This window comes from Ursus arctos, unplaced genomic scaffold, assembly GCF_023065955.2.
Source record: "Ursus arctos isolate Adak ecotype North America unplaced genomic scaffold, UrsArc2.0 scaffold_2, whole genome shotgun sequence".
Taxonomy (NCBI): Eukaryota; Metazoa; Chordata; class Mammalia; order Carnivora; family Ursidae; genus Ursus; species Ursus arctos.
In genome coordinates, this window is record NW_026622874.1 from 2,603,858 (window position 1) to 2,621,230 (window position 17,373).

Here is a 17,373-nt window from a genome sequence, read left to right on the forward strand (position 1 = left end):
TGTGTTTTCTAATTCCTCAGTTTGGACTGACTGGTGTGACAACATCGGAGAGCAGGGATAAAGGGAATGGACTGTAATTGTGACAACTAAAGAAAAAAGAAATTTAAAAAGATACTTGAGTAAAGGAAATACATGATGTGCTGACTCAGAATGCCAAGACTGGAGGGAAAAAGTACAAACTGGGCCCAAGAAAAAGAGAGAAAAGAAAGAATAAGTCAGACAATAGAAATCCTAGTGATGAAAACAGACACCTGAGAAGCAGATGAGAGAAATGGTTGTCAAGACAGCATTCTCTGATGAAATATTCATCTTATTATATACCTCACCTTATATCTTTGGGGGGAGGCAGGGGGTATTACTTTGCAATAAACCTAAAATCCATTAGCAAAAAGGTGAGAGATTCTATTAACGAATTATGTTCTGAATGTTATTCACAATAATTACTAGACATTCTTCTGCTGGATACCAAAGAACACCATCCCCTTATTCCCAGGCCACCCTCCCCAAACAAATCTCTAAATTTTACTTCTTTTATTCTTCATTTAATCATATTCTATTTGTTCTCACCTCTCCACTTTAAAAATTTTAAATTGTTGATTCTGTATAGATCCTTCACATTCTGGAATTTGTTCCATACCACTTAGAATCATAGGTTTAAACCATGCTGTCTCACCTCTTATTTTTACTGAATAGCACAATACCGAATTCTTCATATAGTGGAAGCAGAAGGTACTGAGATGTAGAACTGAGAGTAATTCCTTCATTCCTGAATTTGCTACTGAAGGAAATAGAATCAATAATTACATAAACAGTGTATGCTTCCTTCAATAGTTCTTCAGCTTAAATAAAAACAAAAACAAACTCTTTTACCATTCCTCTTTAAAAGTACACAAATACACACACACCCTGCCCCTGCCCTCTAAGAGGGATAGCTCAGGGTCAGTGTTAATTTTGTCAGCTAGCTATTTACAGAAAAATTGACTTCAGTAATACTTACTGGAATAGAAAACAATATATTTCATATTTCAACTGTTATTTGACAGTGGTTGTTAGAAAATATTTCAACAGCATATTCAGAAAACTTAAAAGTGAAACAATTTCAAATGATTTAAGAGCCCTTTTCTTACATACACACATTGACGTCGGCAGTTTACTTTGAAATGCATCAAAATGTTAAGATGCACTGATGAACAGACAATGGATATATGGCCAGATGTGTGATAAAACTAATATAAAGTTGTAAACAACCCTTAATTTCCATAAATTGTAAGTAAATTACAAGTTTGATAACATGGACTCCTATACCCTCAAGAAAAATTAGTCAGAAAGTTTAATCACATTATAAGATGTTACCAGATTAAACCAAAATAGACAAGAATACATAACAGCGGCATCACTGGCTAGTGGGATTATGAGAACGTGTTCTTCCCAATGTTGTGGTATTTTCTAAGTATTCTGCAATAGATAAGGATTTGTAATATGAAAAAAAAGCATGAAAAAACAAGGTGGCCTTCAATTTGCATTGCATTGCTTATCCAATGAGAAGTTTTATTGAGCAACTGAGCAAATAATAATACATGGGGTCCTCGAGATAGATATTTTGAAGTTATAGTCCCATTGCCTCAAAAGTCTTTACTGCTTAAGAATTATTGCTCAAAGTCCTCTACTTGCAAAGTTCCTTTTTCGCCAAAATAAATATTTTATACTTTACTTCTATATCACCTATGCTCATTTCCCCTGTCCTCTGTTTCCTCAAATCAGTTTCTAGCTGGCTGCCTTGAGTTCAAGACCCCTAACAAACCCTATGCTGTGAATTTGTACTTTACTATTCCACATAAGATGTGACCCTTACCTGGTAATACCCTTATCTGGTAAAACACCTTCCAGGAAAAAAAAGCCAGTTAAAAAAGGAAAATTTTCCTTGTTGGCCTGGAAAAAAAGTAAGCTGGCCTGCTTGCTTTTTTCTGACTTCACTCTCATTTAGACACTGTGCTTGGAATTAAAGGATGAGTTTAGGATTGGAGAAAGTTATTATCTCAAAGCCTCTTTCCCCCATCATGTCTTTTTTTCCCCTCCCAAGAACACTAAAATAATGTGCAAAACTGCCTTATGGGGATGAAATGCAGAAGCAGCAGAAAACTATTCCTACAGTGTCAGATTGAAAAAATATTTCTATTCATCACCTCAAACAAAACATTTCTTCAAACATAACTACCGAGTGACACCACATCTGGGGTGATGGTAGGAGATCTATACCTGCAACCATACCTTTCATTTGTCTTTTACATCATTTTCTTTTCAAAATAAACCTCTGAGGTATATGGACTATCACTAGATCTACCTTATAGATGAAGAAACTGAACTTCTGAAATTAAATGACACGTTTAAGATCACACAAGTAGTGACCGAGTCAATTCCTGACAGCAAATTCTTCTCACTGAACAACACTGTCTCTCCGGTTCAATCCGTGGCAACAGCAGCAGCCACATCCATCCACCCAAGAAACAGCAGGGACCTATTTACAAATAAAACTTTGTTCAGGGCTTTAGATTTAGTAGTTTTTAGGGGAGAATAATTGTGAACATCCCCATCAAACAACTAGAAGAAAGAGAAGTCTAACAAAATGTTCTCATCCAGTTTATAAGGAGTGTTCAGGTGATTAAAGGTGGGTATATAGTTTGACTCAACATCCTTTATCTTTAAAAATACTTTCTTTACTTGACTTCTGGGACAGCACACTCTTACGTCACTGGCCATTTCTTTTCAATCCTTCTGGATAGCTGCTTCTCTCCTGCTAAGCTTTCACTGTTGAAGAGTATCAGGTCTCAATCCTCTTCTCAACCTAATTAATCAACTCTCACACTAAGTGATGTCTTCCAGTCCTATGGCTTTAAATACGTTCTAATGGTGATGCTTAAGATTTAAGTATCTTCAGTCCTGAACTTCTCTGAATTCCTGACTTGTATATTCCACTGCCCACTTGATAGCTCCACTCCGATGTTTGACAGACATTTCAAACTTATATCCAAAACTCTTGATTTTTTTTTAAAACCAGACCTTGTAACTTTCATTATCTCCACCATTATTACTCTAGTCGAAACCATTAACAACTTACTACAGATCACTCCAATCGTCTCTTAGCTTGTCTCCTTGTTCCCCTTTTTCCCTCCAGTCTGTTCTCCACAAAAAGGTCAGAACTATATTTTAAAAATATAATACAATTCTTTTGTCATTCCCCCAATCGAAACCCTCCAATGAACTCCCAAAGCACTTGAAACTAAAAACCCTACAATCTCTATCCAACCTCATTTCCTCCTATTCTTTCTTCCTCTTGCTCATTCACCTCCAGCCAGAGCTCTCTTTATTATCCGCATTCACTCATCCCATTCCTGTCTCAGGACCAGTGCACAGTCCAATCACACACCTACATGGCTTACTTCCTGAAAACAAGTCTGCTAAACGTCACCTCCTCACAGAGCAGTACTCCCTAACTGCTCCTAAAACGGTAACTCTCAAGGTTCAGAATATTGTCTTAAGAGGTTATCTTTTGGGGCGCCTGGATGGCACAGTTGTTAAGCGTCTGCCTTCGGCTCAGGGAGTGATCCCAGCGTTCTGGGATGGAGCCCCACATCAGGCTCCTCTGCTGGAAGCCTGCTTCTTCCTCTCCCACTCCCCGTGCTTGTGTTCCCTCTCTCACTGGCTGTCTCTCTCTCTCTGTTAAATAAATAAATAAAATCTTAAAAAAAAAAAAAAAGAGGCTATCTTTTGGGTAAAAGACGGGTGGTGGGCTAAGACTATATATTATATTTGCTTAACCTGAAAAAAAATTCACTGGAATGATACAGAAGTAATAATAAAACGTTACCTGTTGGATTAGGCAAAGTGCTAACTCAGCAAACAAGGTGAGGGATAGGAGGATTCTTCACATTGTTTTTAAAATACTTTGATTTTTTTGAACCATTTGAATGTTCTATCCGAGGGACTACTTAAGAACAAATGAAAATAGCAGTCCTTTATCACGGTCTATCCCTTTACTCTACATTTTCTTCATAGCGTTTATGTTTACTTAACTTACTACTGTATAATTATCCATATCACCCAAAAGACCGTAGGCTTTAACCAACTGCTTCAGTACTAGAGAATATAATGGTTTTCTCCTTAATTAAAAACAAACAAAAAACATTCAAATGGTTTTCATTATCTTTGTGTCATCTCTTTTCTCAAGCATATTTTATTTATGTTACATTTACTCTATTTATAAATCTGCATGGCTTTGTCCTTGGCTATATCCAGTACCAGGCCAGGATGAAGACACAAGAGGGCTGGCTTGTTAAATTTATAAATGTCTAAAAGCCAAGAAGGGAAGCTAATCCTTTGGATGACAGAATCATGACTCAAGAAGATCTCAACAAGTTTTAACTATAGCTACATTCAAGGAGATGGTATCTGGAAGGGTTAAAGTTTAACACTGTTTCAAAAAATCATCTATGTGTACATAAAGATTGGGAAAAATCTTTAAAAAGACACTGGCTTATGTTGACTACATCAGTGGTTTCCAAATTTTCAAAAAACAAAATGAAAAACAATATAAGCTTGCCAACTTTTTATTGTTCATTTAAGAACCAAACCAACACAGAAAACCCAAGGCAAATATTAAAAGAAACTTAGCACATACTAACACTATCATTTTATAAAGAGAGGTCATTTTGACATTGTAGAAATACAGAAACTCAAATCCCTTGAATTGCATAACAATAACTTGAAAAGCCATATAACATTTTCTTCTCATTTTTCTTTGCTTAGAACTAGCAAAGATATTACTGTTATTAAAGAGTTAACACAATTTTAGACTGTAAACACAAGTGTATAGCTTGAATTAAGGAAAGGGATAATTTCACTACACTGCATTCAAACCATAATTACAGAAGTAAATATAAAAACTAGATCAGAACAAAAAGAACAGCACTCACAAAACTGAATCTAGTTGACAAGAGATGAGAAAGGTAAAGGAAACAGTATCATATGAAGTTGTAAGGGTTATAATATTTAATTTAGAAAAGAGAAAGCTGAGCAAAGAAATACCTTATTGTATCTTACTCTTAATGACAGAACTACAACCAATGGGGAGAAGTTATAAAGTAAAGCAGATACCTGCTCGATTTAATTAAAATCTTCCTATTATACTTTCCAAAAGCTAAATGAGACATCCTATGCCTCTGTTCATGGAAGTGTTGTTCTTGGAGAAGTTGGCCTCAGTAAGATCTCAAGGATATGAGTAGTAGAAGGCACAGTGTACCAGATGACTCTAAAGTCTCCTCTAATGCTAAAATTTTGTGAATCAGGAAAAAGTACAGTTTGCTTTTTTAATTTACCAACAAGGATGAGTGGAAAGAATTTGGGCTTTTGTCAAAAAGACAAAGGTTCAGTTACAGGCTCTACCACTAAGAAATGTGTGACACAGAGGGAAAATTATTTACTAACTCTAGTCTTCAAATATTCTCAAATTTAAATGTGTAAATTTATATCTTATATACAAGACTGTTGCATGAATCACACACACGCGCGCACACACACACACACACAAACACACACGCTGCTTGACACATAGGTTTCAATATGTGGTAGATATCAGTCATTTATTCAATAAATATCATGCCCCAAAGGGTAATATGTTCTATATTACTTATTGTTTATTGATATACTCTGCTATGCCTCATATTGTTTCTCAAACCTAAGCAAAGCATACTTGAGATTCTTTTCCACTTCCATGTTTTGTACAATCCTTATCTGTACATTAAGTTTTTCTTTAATCTTGCTTTTGGTCATTTCCTTTCTACCTCTGTTTGACATAAAAGAGTGATTTACCTTCAGTATATACTGCCATGTTATTCATTTTGGCCAAAAAAAAGTATAATATAGATGTACTGTTGCATAATCATTCAACTAAACTAGACTATATGTCTAGCTTAATCAACTCTACTACCAGACAGATGTCTTCTTATTCTTTTGTTTTGCCCACACTAGCTAACTCATTGCTGGACACTTCCCTCAAAAAATATTTAAGTAAATAAGTTAAATCCCATTTCACCAAAGGTAGTTAATTACTGGAAATGGTTATTAACAAAAGTTTATGAAATAAAGATGGTCTGAGGTTTCTCCCCTTAAGAAGAAATTCATTTTTTACCGAAATACAGCAACACTCAACGTTCTCCTCCATATTATCTATCCACCAAGGATTTTGCAGATGGTACCTAATTGCTCTTTTGTTATACTTCCATAATAATTTGCAACTGTACAGATATTTTAGTTGGCAATTTAGTACACTGCTGTCTGTTAGATATTTATTAGATTAGGACACTGCTTAAAACCCCAATGTTCATGACAGAGAACAAAATCAATCATTATAAATTAAAATACTAAAAATTATTTTACGGGAGTATAATTTTGTTGAATAAAAAACGTTAACAAGTTTAAACATAGGCAGTATTCAGTACTAGATGAGTGATATCTGATCACTATCAAATGCAACAATAAAACTAGTTTTTTCTTCAGTGATAAAAGGAAACAAATTTTAATACTGGGATTAAATAAATTAAGCATAGAATTTTTAAAAACACTTTGATATTTGCATTAATGGGCATAACGTATGATAATTTTACAGCATAAATTTCATTAATGCTAAGGTAGAAAACATGCAAATGGTTATTTCCAAAGTAATTGAGAACAATGAAATTTACCAATAAAATACATTTAAAGTTTGATTTAATGTAATTCCACATGCTGAATTTAACTAGATTATTTTTAAGTAAGCTAAAACTTAAAAGGGCATATTAATAAATTCTTTTTTAAAAAGTCTACTAAAATGCATTGCAGAATTAAAGGGTAAGATTATAAAGCAAAAAAAGCACTCTGTCAAAAGCAACTCAATGAAAAAACATAAATTTAATTCTGAGAAAAAGTTCAACAGATTTTTTTCCCAAAAGGTAAGTTGCAAATAATATAATTCATTAATTGAAGAAAAATGAGAAAAATGAACTTCACAGGTTCTTGTTACACGGCAATTTTATTTTTAAGAGCTTACAGAGTTCATCGTACTATAAAATACTACTGAATATCAGGGAGTAATATTAAGATACAGTTACTAATTAGTAGGGAAAAACTTCCAACAGTTTTGGTTTTTTTAAATGAAAAGCCCATGTTAGGGCGTCTTTCCTTATATTGTAAGTTAATTTATAAAACTAAAGCTCTTCAGTAGAATTATTTTTGCATCACAAGGAAAAGGACTAGATTAATACAACTAGGATATCAATGAACTTGACTGTTAAAGACAACTCAAGGAGCATGTAGAGAAGCTTTCCATAAATTTTCACAGGGTAGGGGGACTAAGGGACAAAACCCAAACAGCCCACTGCAGGAACAGATCTTGGTTTTATTCAGCTCTGCCTTTCCTTAGCAGTGACACTTGGAGAGACAATTCAGTTAACTTTCCAAGTTTTAGTGTCTTCCTGTGTCCCTGTCAAGTGCACTAAGATTCTTGAGTTTTAAAAGACCCAAATCCTACCATATCTACAAAGTCAGGAAGGACGAAGAACAGCCCTGGTTTTACTTTTTAAAAAATAATGTTAGAAAAACACAAAATTATTTGTACCTTGCAATGTAGTATTTTCAGACCTGAATTACTAAATTTCTGAAGCTTATCCAGCTAGGATTGTATCCGTGAAGATCTAGATACAGTATTCACAATGTAACTCTCTCCTCCCCATTATCCCTCCACCTGCTCCTCCCCATCCTGCTTCTTTCCTTCTTCCGCTTGTTTTAACGCCAGCAAACCGTTGTAAGCTTTGAAAGCTTAAGATGAAATCATTTTAAAAGATGCATTTTGAATCAACAATCATCTGCCCCACCACACGTCCCCCAAATGAGTGAATTTTCATTAAGAGAATGAAAGTATGAATAAACAAAATCAGAAACCGAAAGGTACCGGTCCTGTTTTTTGTTTTGACTGCTCAAAAAGCAAAACAGAAAGATGTAGCCTCATCTATTCCCTTAGGAACATGAATGCGTTACCCACCCAATGAAAAAACAATTCTGCTGGTTCATTTCCCTGCTACACAACAGCCTCGTCGTCGGGCCCTTTCTAAGTCCAGTCTTCATCGCTATCTAGTAATTTCATATTGATCACCTTGGCAATGCTTGCACAGGCACCGTCCCTGTCTTCCAGGGGCTTACATTCTTCAAATAAATCCCTAAAGCCCTACTAAACACTACTCTCCCCCCCAATAGCCCCCCCCCCGAGATTCCATAACTTAGGACACAAATCCCACGTCTTCCCGCCCTGTGTCAGGCATAAAACGAAGGGAAGCATACCAAAACCCCACATTTGAATCTTAGGACAATGAAGCCGACAGGAAGCCACTCTCTCCTCCCCCGGGTTTACTACGGAGCCAGAGCCTGCGCGGGTGCAGTCGCCTGGTAGGGTGCGTGACACAACGTCTTCCACGTCCTCCAACCGCGTCCAGAGGGCGCCTGGCCTGACCTCCCCCAAACCGCCCCATATCCCCAAACCAACCTCACAAAAAGGCCCGGCACTGTTAGCTGCTCCGATCGGGGAAAAATCCCTTCCCCAGCGGCAGCGCAGCCATTCCCTCCAATGCTCCGCCCGCACGCCAAGCAAGCTGCTACGGCGCAAGCGGGAGGGCTGCACAAAGCCGACAGAGGGCTGAAAATGATTCAAGACATTCTCGGGAAGAGGCGGCGGCCGCGGGCCCGGAGGGACGGCGGGTGGGGCTGGGGACAGGGTGGGGGAGGGGAGGGGCGGCCCCCACGGCCCCGGGTCGGGTGCTGGGTGTGGGGGGTGAGGTGGCGGCGCCGCTCAGGGCAGCGGGGAAGCGTCCCCTCTGCCGCCCGGCCCAGCACCCCCGGCCGCCCCGGGACGCACCCCGAGCCCCTGCTGCAAACCCCGGAGGATGAGGGGAAGCAGCGGCGGCGGCAGCGCCTAACCCGAGCAGCTGAGCGCATCACTTACCCCTGACTGCTGAGAGAGGGACCGGACGGGGGAGGCGGGGCGCGTCGCGTCCCGTGAGTCTCTCGCACGCCGTCCTCCCTCCACCCCGTCGTCGTCGTCGCCGCTGTCGTCGTCGTTGCTGCCGCTACGGTCGAGCTCTCGACCCTGAGCTCCGCCGGGCAATAACGTTATTCCACACACGCCCAGCACATAGCGGTAACGGCAAAGAGCGGCCGCCCAGTGCGCAGGCGCCTGAGGAAAGGGCGAGGAACCCGGCCCTATCCCCTCCGCCGGCCCAGTCCCAACGATCTCTTACTGCGCAGGCGCCAAACTCAGACAATGAAAAGGGGCTGTGCAGAGGGTCTCACCCAAAGGCTGCTCCAACTGCCTAGTGCGCAGGCGTGCTCCAAAGACAAGCTTGAACAATGAGGAGGACTCTGGCTTTAGCCGGGACCGCAACTAAAAATGACTACAGTTCCCAGAGGGCAGTGCGCCAACTCCAAGCGGAGGTCTGGTTGCCGGGCATGCTAGGATTTGTAGTGTCGGGTGCCTTCACGCGCGAGGCTGGTTGGAAGATTTAAAGCTTCTTTTTCTTGATAATTCATTTGGCCGTTTTGGCAAATGTCGCGGCTGAAGGGTGGAGAGCTTATTTGTGTCCTTGAGAAGAATCAAGGACCAACCGCAAACTAGCAAACTTAGAAGCGTCAAGGCCTTCAGTGAGCTCTTTCTGTCGGTTGGGTGGTCCTAACAGCAGGATGGGATAAAGGCAGTACTAAACCAGCCTGGGCTACAGAAAAAGGGCGGAGCCTCCAAGCAGTCTGTTGGCAACCGGATCTGGCCGCTGAACCGCCGCAGCTTTTGGAGCGATGTCCTCTGGGAATTGTAGTATAGTTGGAGGCCTTTTAGGAGTCCTGTGACTGCAGGCCCGCAGCCTAGGGACTACAACTCCCGAAGCCCACCGCGAGGGCCACTGGGTGGGAAGGGCCCCCCGCGAGCTCCGTCCGGGGTTCCATGCTCCCCAATGACAGCAGCGGCAGGAAGCAGGCGGGCACTTTTCCGGCGCCAAGGTCTCCTGTTGCCCGAGGGGCGACACTGGACACTTCCCCACGTGACTCCCATCTGTGGGCCCCGGGTCTATGCATGGCGAAGTCCCCGGAGAACTCTACCCTGGAGGAGATTCTGGGGCAGTATCAACGGAGTCTCCGGGGTGAGTTGGCGCCGAACCTCTGCGCCCGAGCCCCTGGGTACCAGGGCCTAGTGGGCGGGAGCTGACCAGGTGCGTTTCCTAACACCTTGGCTTGGCCCCAGCCGGGACGCAGAGAAAGAAGATGGATGGTGCTGTGATCCTTGAGCAAAGATGAAATAGTTTGTGTTTGTTTTTACGGTTAAGCAGTGTTGTTTCCCTTGTTTCCCATAGTGACCTGAACTAACTCCTTGAGCTTGACTTAGTCATCTTACTCCCCCAAGGCCAGCAGAAACTCTGGGTGGCTCCAGTCCACTCTAGCCCTCTTCCCATACTTTGCTCTTTAGTCCAGTAAATTCCTGATTCACGATTTTGCACATTCAGATAGTGGTGTCGTGGGCTGAATGTGATTTATCGGACCAGGAAAAAGAAAATAGTAGTTATTTTAATCACAACAGCTTCCAGTTAGTGGTGTAGGCTATTTACATACATCAAATCATTTAAAACTTACAGCAACCTTATGAATATCCCTCTTTTACACATGGAGAAATCAAGGTGCAAAGAGGTTGAGTTAGGTGAAGTCCACACAACTGGTTAGTGGCAGAGCCTGCATTAAATTCAGTCAGGACTGACTGCCTTAAAAGCCTATTTTTTTCTTTATTAATCATGTCACAGTTACTTTTACTGAAACCTTATTTGGTTAATTCAGAGTTTCTTAGTATGGTTCCCTATGAGTGAGACTTTATAGAAGTGATGTTTGTACTTAGAGATAGCTCTGCCATGTTGGACATCATATATACTATCTGGAAACCTCAGCACTGTTATCTTAAAGAGGAAGTTATGGTATTGTCTACAGGGTTATTGTGAGGAGCAAATGAAATAATCCATGTAAAGCAGTGATTTTCAGCCTTTTTTTTTTTTTTACTATGACCCATTGGTAAGATATACATTTTATATGGGACATGTATAAAATAAAATTTCATTGGAGAATATTCTGCTAAATGTAATAAATACACTCTATTCTTTTGCATTTTCTTAACCCTCTAGATCATGACCAACTTTTTTTTTTTTTTTTTTTTTTTTAAGATTTTGTTATCTATTTGAGAGAGACAGAGTACATAAGCAGGGGCAGAGGGAGAAGCAGACTCCCCAGCTGAGCAGGTAACCAACACGGTACTCAATCCCAGGACCCTGGGATCATGACCTGAGCCAAAGGCAGACACTTAACCTACTGAGCCACCCAGGCACCCATGACCAACAGTTTTAAATTTAGAGTATTTAGAACAATGAGTCATTTAAAAATTAAAATTAAAAATGTCCTGCCTACTATAAGGCATGCTAGGTGCTGGGGATACAATAAAGAAGTAGACAGAGTCCCTGTCCCCACGGAGCCTCTGGATTAGTGGGGGAGAAAGACAATAAACAAAATAATTACAGATTACTGTGATAGAGAATAAGGGTAAAGATCAGTGCTTGGCATGTAAGAAACACTTGTTAAATGTCAGCTGCTATTTATAATTGGTACTTCCAGGAAAGTGAAGATTGTTTAAGGAGATTAGAAAGTTTATGTTCTAGTGACTCTAGATTTTGTAAGCGTTATTATGTATTGTTTCCATCTGTCAACAGTGTCATAAACTGTCAACATTCTCAATACTCAAACTGCAAGAGTAAAATAAGTGGTCTTGATGAATACTTTCATCAGCCTGCTGATGTTTCAAGAGCTGTTAGATACAGAAGTAACCACTTCTGACTTTTCATTTGAAAGCAAGATGTGCACTATGCACAATGATAATGAGTGATTTTTCAAGGCTGGTAAAATTTTGTTTTCCGTTATAAGTTTCTGCTAATACTTCGCCTCCTTTTACCTTATTGTGAACCTTTATGTAAGCAGCAGGGGCCTAATATTTGGCTTTTTAGTGCAATAAGGTGGTTAATTTCAAATGAGTGCTGCTTTCAGTAATTATATAGAGTGGAAAGTTTTCATTCAAAGATGATACATTTTGAAATAAATTTTAAGTTTAGTGTGATAACAATATAAGACAGTAAAAACATAATCAAAAGCAAACATGAAGCAGAGAAAAAAGTTAAAGGTTTTTTTGTTTTGTTTTGTTTTGTTTTGTTTTTAAGTGATGGCTCTAACAATGAATTAGGAAATGGGACCTGACATTTTTTGTGGGTTTTCAGGACTTATTTTATTACTTATTTAGTAGCATTTTAACTTTTATGTTTATTTAGTTTATATAACCGCTTATGGAAGGAAACAGCTAATCCTGAGTTAAAGCACAATCGGAAGTTCTTTGCTTCAGACATATAAATTAGCCCTTTTGAATGGGATAATTCCCTCTGAAGTCAAAATTTGTGTTTCTGAATAAACAAAGTATGGTGGCATTATTTTACATGTGGAACTTCAGTATTTTAAGTGTTTGTGCCTAATGACTTGAGAATTGTGTTACTATACAATCAGATAAAACGTAATTTGAAGTTCTTTTGTTTTAGTTTGTTTTGGTTTTGTTGCTTTGTTTGGTTTTGTCTATCCACCGTTACTTCCTCAAAACGTTTTGCCTAGTTGGTGCTTAAAGAAAGGCTAAAAAGTATTCTCGGTCTTTCCTAACATGTTATTCCTCTGGTTCCTAACTCACTGTACTTGTAATTATTATTAATATCCCTTCATTTATATTCAACCAGGAAGTAGCCATATAAAAATGCAAAATGCTTTCACAGTTTCCTATGCTAATTCCTCATTTTTATAACTTTTCCTCATTACTTTAAATGTAATTTTAGGTACTAATATAGTATAGTAGAATTTGAAGGTTTTTTTTTTCAGATTTTATTTTATTTGTCAGAGGGAGAGAGAGAGCACAAGCAGGAGGAGCATCAAGGAGCAAGGATTCTGATGTGGGACTCGATTCTGGGACTCTGGGATCAGGACCTGAGCTGAAGGCAGACACTTAACTGACTGAGCCACCCAGGTGCCCCAAAATTTTGAAGTTCTGATTTGAAAGGCAAAGTCAAAGCTGCTTTCTTTTTATTTTTAAAGATTTATTTATTTGAGAGGTTGGGGAGGAGCAGAGGGAGAGAGAGAATCTCAAGCCAACTCTGTGCTGAGTACCGAGTTAACAAGGGGCTTGATCTCACCACCCTGAGATCACAACCTGAGCTGAAACCAAGAGTTGGAGGCTTACCAACTGCACCACCCAGGCGCTGTGCTTGCTTTCTTTTAAGACCTGAGTGGAATTCTTGTCTCTCCTTGACTCGTGATCCTAGAGCAACCATGGAAAGAGGGAGCCCATTGGCACACTTCACACTCCCTTCTTTTTTTTTTTTTTTTTTAAGATTTTATTTATTTATTTGACAGAGATAGAGACAGCCAGTGAGAGAGGGAACACAAGCAGGGGGAGTGGGAGAGGAAGAAGCAGGCTTCCAGCGGAGGAGCCTGATGTGGGGCTCGATCCCAGAACACCGGGATCACGCCCTGAGCCGAAGGCAGACGCTTAACGACTGAGCCACCCAGGCGCCCCTTCACACTCCCTTCTTATCCTTTCTTGCCTTCTGCTTTCTAGATGTATTCACTCTTTATCCCCTCTAAGGGTATCTCTTGCTTTGGATTGTTTGTGCCCTCAGTGTAAGAAATTAGAGAGATTTGGTGACTCTCCTTCAAAGTAAGCATTCTCACAGAAAAATGAGAAGGCTTCATTGCCCCACAGATCTGTAACATTATTGCTTCACAGTAGGTGATCTGAAAGATTCCAATGTGGGGAAAACAGGCACCTTGGGAATCACGGAGTTGAATCTAGAAGTGGAAGTGACTTGGAAGGTCTCCTGGCAGGATGGTTAGGTGTTCATTCCCTTTGTAGTGAATGTAGGCAACTAGCATTCAAGACCCACAGAATGATTAAGAACGGTATTTGGGAACTGCGGAGAGTAGCAAATACCCCTCCTCTCATTTAGATCCAACACAGCATTGTACAAAGGCCACGAGGTATAAAATGAACTAGTATGTAGCCAAGAAAGGGTCAGAAAAACCAATGTAACAAGGAATTCAGGCTGTTTTAAGTTCTGCGCTCTGAGTGTAGGAATATGATAATAGAAAGGAGAGAATTTGTTAGAAAAGCAGTGTCCCAGGGGTGCTTGGGTAGCTCAGTTGTTAAGTGTCTGCCTTCGGCTCAGGGCGTGATCCCAGGGTCCTGGGATCGAGCCCTGCAGTGGGTTCTCTGCTCTGCTGGGAGCCTGCTTCTTCCTCCCCCACTCCCCCTGCTTGTGTTCCCTCTCTCGCTGGCTGTCTCTCTCTCTGTCAAATAAATAAATAGAATCTTAAAAAAAAAAAAAAAAGCAGTGTCCCATTCCTTTTTTTTTTTTTAAGATTTTATTTATTTATTTGACAGAGAGACAGCAAGAGAGGGAACACAAACAGGGGGAGTGGGAGAGGGAGAAGCAGACTTCCTGCCGAGCAGGGAGCGAGATGTGGGGCTTGATCCCAGGGTCCTGGGATCATGACCTGAGCCGAAGGCAGACGCTTAAGATGCTTAATGACTAAGCCCCCCAGGCGCCCCAGCAGTGTCCCATTCTTAATAACAGAATCATGTCGAGTTTATTGCTGCAGTGTTAGCTATAGGTAGAGTTGTATCAACAGCACTGTGTATGTGACTCACCCGTCCATCTAGTTCCTAACCACCTTTGGCTGGGGGTGCATAACGAAATATGGAACACATGTAGACTGTGACAAGAATATATCATTATTTTCCATATGCATTCTGTATGCTAGTTCCTCTTTTTCTTTCAACATTTTGGTATTCTGGGCTCTAGACTGAATTCACATAAGAGTATGGTGGACTCAGAGAGAAGGATATGGAACTAGGAGGCAGGTCACTAAAATCTTTCGTAGCTTTAGTGATAACCATCGGTGTCACCTTAGGCAAGTCAGTAAACTATTCTTCAATTCTTGTTTCCGTGTCTCTAAAAGGAAAAGTTTGGAAGAGGTGACAGAGTTACGTCTTTAGGACCCAAGCAGGTGGCAAAATCTGTGATGGAGTCTATGGAAGAAACTAGGGAATGGTAGGGCTTATGGCCAAACTGGGCAGTTTATGCTTTCTCTAAAAATATTCCCATTTCTGGGGTGCCTGGGTGGCTCAGTCAGCTAAGTGTCCAACTCTTGGTTTCAGCTCAGGTCATGATCTCAGGGGTGTGAGATGGAGCCCTGCTTGGGCTCCACGCTCAGCTCAGAGTCTGCTGGAGATCCTCTGTCTCTCTCTCCCTGTGCCCCTCCCCCCCACTCACACACACATTCTCTCTCTCTCTCTCTCTCAAATAAACAAAATACGTCTTTAAAAAATAAAATAAAAACTTTTCGATTTCTTTCTTTTTCTTCTCCCTTCCTCCCACACTTGGTTAGCAAAATGCCCCTGAGAGCCTGGTTTCCCCTGCAGGCATTTCTCTCAGACCCCTGGATCCCTAGTATCCCTTTCACCAACGCTGATGGTAATGATAAAAGTTACATTTCTATCATATAAAAATGAGAGGAAGGAGTGGAACTAGGTCCATAGAAAGACAGAGCTTGAATATGGGAAGAAAATATATAATTTGGGGGGTGATTGTTTCTTTGTAAATTGACCTAGTTTGAGAAAACTGAAGATAATATTGATATATTTTACCTATATATGATTGACACATCTCCCCAGATTCTGCAAAGTGTTTTTTTTTCTCCCCGCTTCCAGGGAAGGGCTCACATCTGTAGAAGAACTGTATTAATCTTACTTGCCAATACTTTAGTCACCGAGTTAGCCAGTGCTGACATCATCTGGACCTTTCATAAACTTAAGAAAACGTGTGTGCAATTTAAGTAAAGTTCTTTTGCTCAGTTTTCCTCATCAAACTTGTAGTTCTTCTTTTTGTTTTTGCTTTTCTTGAGTGTTTTCTGAATGTTTTTATATTCTTTGCCACCTACACCATATATGCATAAACACGTGTGTGTGTGCACACATACTCCACAGGTAGTGTTTACTTATTTGTGTGTTTTACTATCAGCCTCATTGTGACCAAGACAGGCAACAATGTAATCAAGCCCCTGGAAGCACTTGGGGTCATGAAATGAGAAGATTATTTTGGTATTTCAGTGCAGACTGAAACAGCTCTCTTCTTCTCAAAATTAAAGAAATGGAATAGCTTGGCTATTCATAAAGAAGGATTGGTAACGCAAATGAAATTTGTATACACCCGAGTGTATTTTTTTGCTGATAAAATGTGGATGGCATATATTCATTTTTTTTTGTTTTATCCGCTCTTAATGGCTTTTCTTAGTAATTTTAACTGTTACGACCATTTCTTTTACCAGAATAACAAAAGGTAGTAGATTCCCATTTTTCCTTCCCCACTACTGATGAGGCAAAATAGGCAAAGGACCGGACTTAGCAGCCAGAAGAGAAAAGCCAGTAAAAACTCATTTTACAAGTAAACAGTCATCCCTGGAATAATTTAGAACCAAAACAATGGTGCAGTGTTATTAAATTGTAAGGGTATTTTCTCATGTTCTTGGGCAGAAAAAGGGATTAAGTTAATCCCAAGCTATTGAGATACTGAGAATAATTATATTTTCTCTTGGGATGTTTACACATGTATGCGCTGATCACTTTCCCAGTGTGTGCCTAGGGTTTCCACCTTTTCACTTAGTGATTCTCCTCTCAGGGTCAAAAGGTAGAGAAAGTAGCTTGAAATGGGCTTGTGCACTTGGCCAAAGCAGCTTGTTGCGTGGGGGTGGGCGGGTGGGGGATATTCTTCATCAAGACCCACTAGAATATCTCCAGGGATCATCACCTAAGGTGGCTCTGAGCGATGGCTTTGAAGTGTAACTATTGCTTCATGTGTTAGGCCTTGAAACAGTACGAAGCTAAATATGATTTCAAGTTCTTGATCCCAGCAGCTAGAACACTTTCTCCTAACACCTGGGTCAGAAGTGCCCAGTCTTGGCAGTGATGGTTGTGGCTTGTGCTCTGTCCACCACCACGACTGTGGCTGACTAGCTCACTGTCCTGCCCATTTTTCATTAAGAGGTGGCTGTAGTTACAATGTAGTAATGTGGGAAGTCTTTCCTCAGTTCTGAACATTGTCAATAATGCCGCAATAAACATCGGGGAGCATCTACCCCTTCAAATCTGTATTATTATTATTATTATTATTATTATTTTTTGTATGC

The 17,373-nt window shown here is 40.2% G+C and overlaps 2 protein-coding genes across 24 annotated transcripts in view; one reads left to right on the forward strand and one right to left on the reverse strand.

Annotated features, from left to right (window-relative positions):
* Positions 1 to 9,788, reverse strand: part of CEP170 (centrosomal protein 170) — a 119,865-nt gene extending 110,077 nt beyond the window's left edge. For 12 of the 14 annotated variants that reach the window (XM_057315021.1, XM_057315020.1, XM_057315019.1 and 9 more), the window contains exon 1: positions 9,026 to 9,788. The gene's annotated coding sequence lies outside the window, so the exon portion shown is untranslated. Of the gene's footprint in view, positions 1 to 673; positions 4,558 to 8,569; positions 8,779 to 9,025 lie in introns of those variants that run through there. The other 2 variants (XM_057315008.1, XM_057315010.1) reach the window with 2 other exon arrangements.
* Positions 9,789 to 9,980: 192 nt separating this feature from the next.
* Positions 9,981 to 17,373, forward strand: part of SDCCAG8 (SHH signaling and ciliogenesis regulator SDCCAG8) — a 225,179-nt gene continuing 217,786 nt past the window's right edge. For 3 of the 10 annotated variants that reach the window (XM_048225152.2, XM_048225157.2, XM_048225156.2), the window contains exon 1: positions 10,007 to 10,211. In XM_048225152.2, coding sequence (XP_048081109.1) covers positions 10,016 to 10,211 — 196 coding nt within the window. In that variant the 5' untranslated portion in view covers positions 10,007 to 10,015. The other 7 variants (XM_044388005.3, XM_048225154.2, XM_048225151.2 and 4 more) reach the window with 5 other exon arrangements.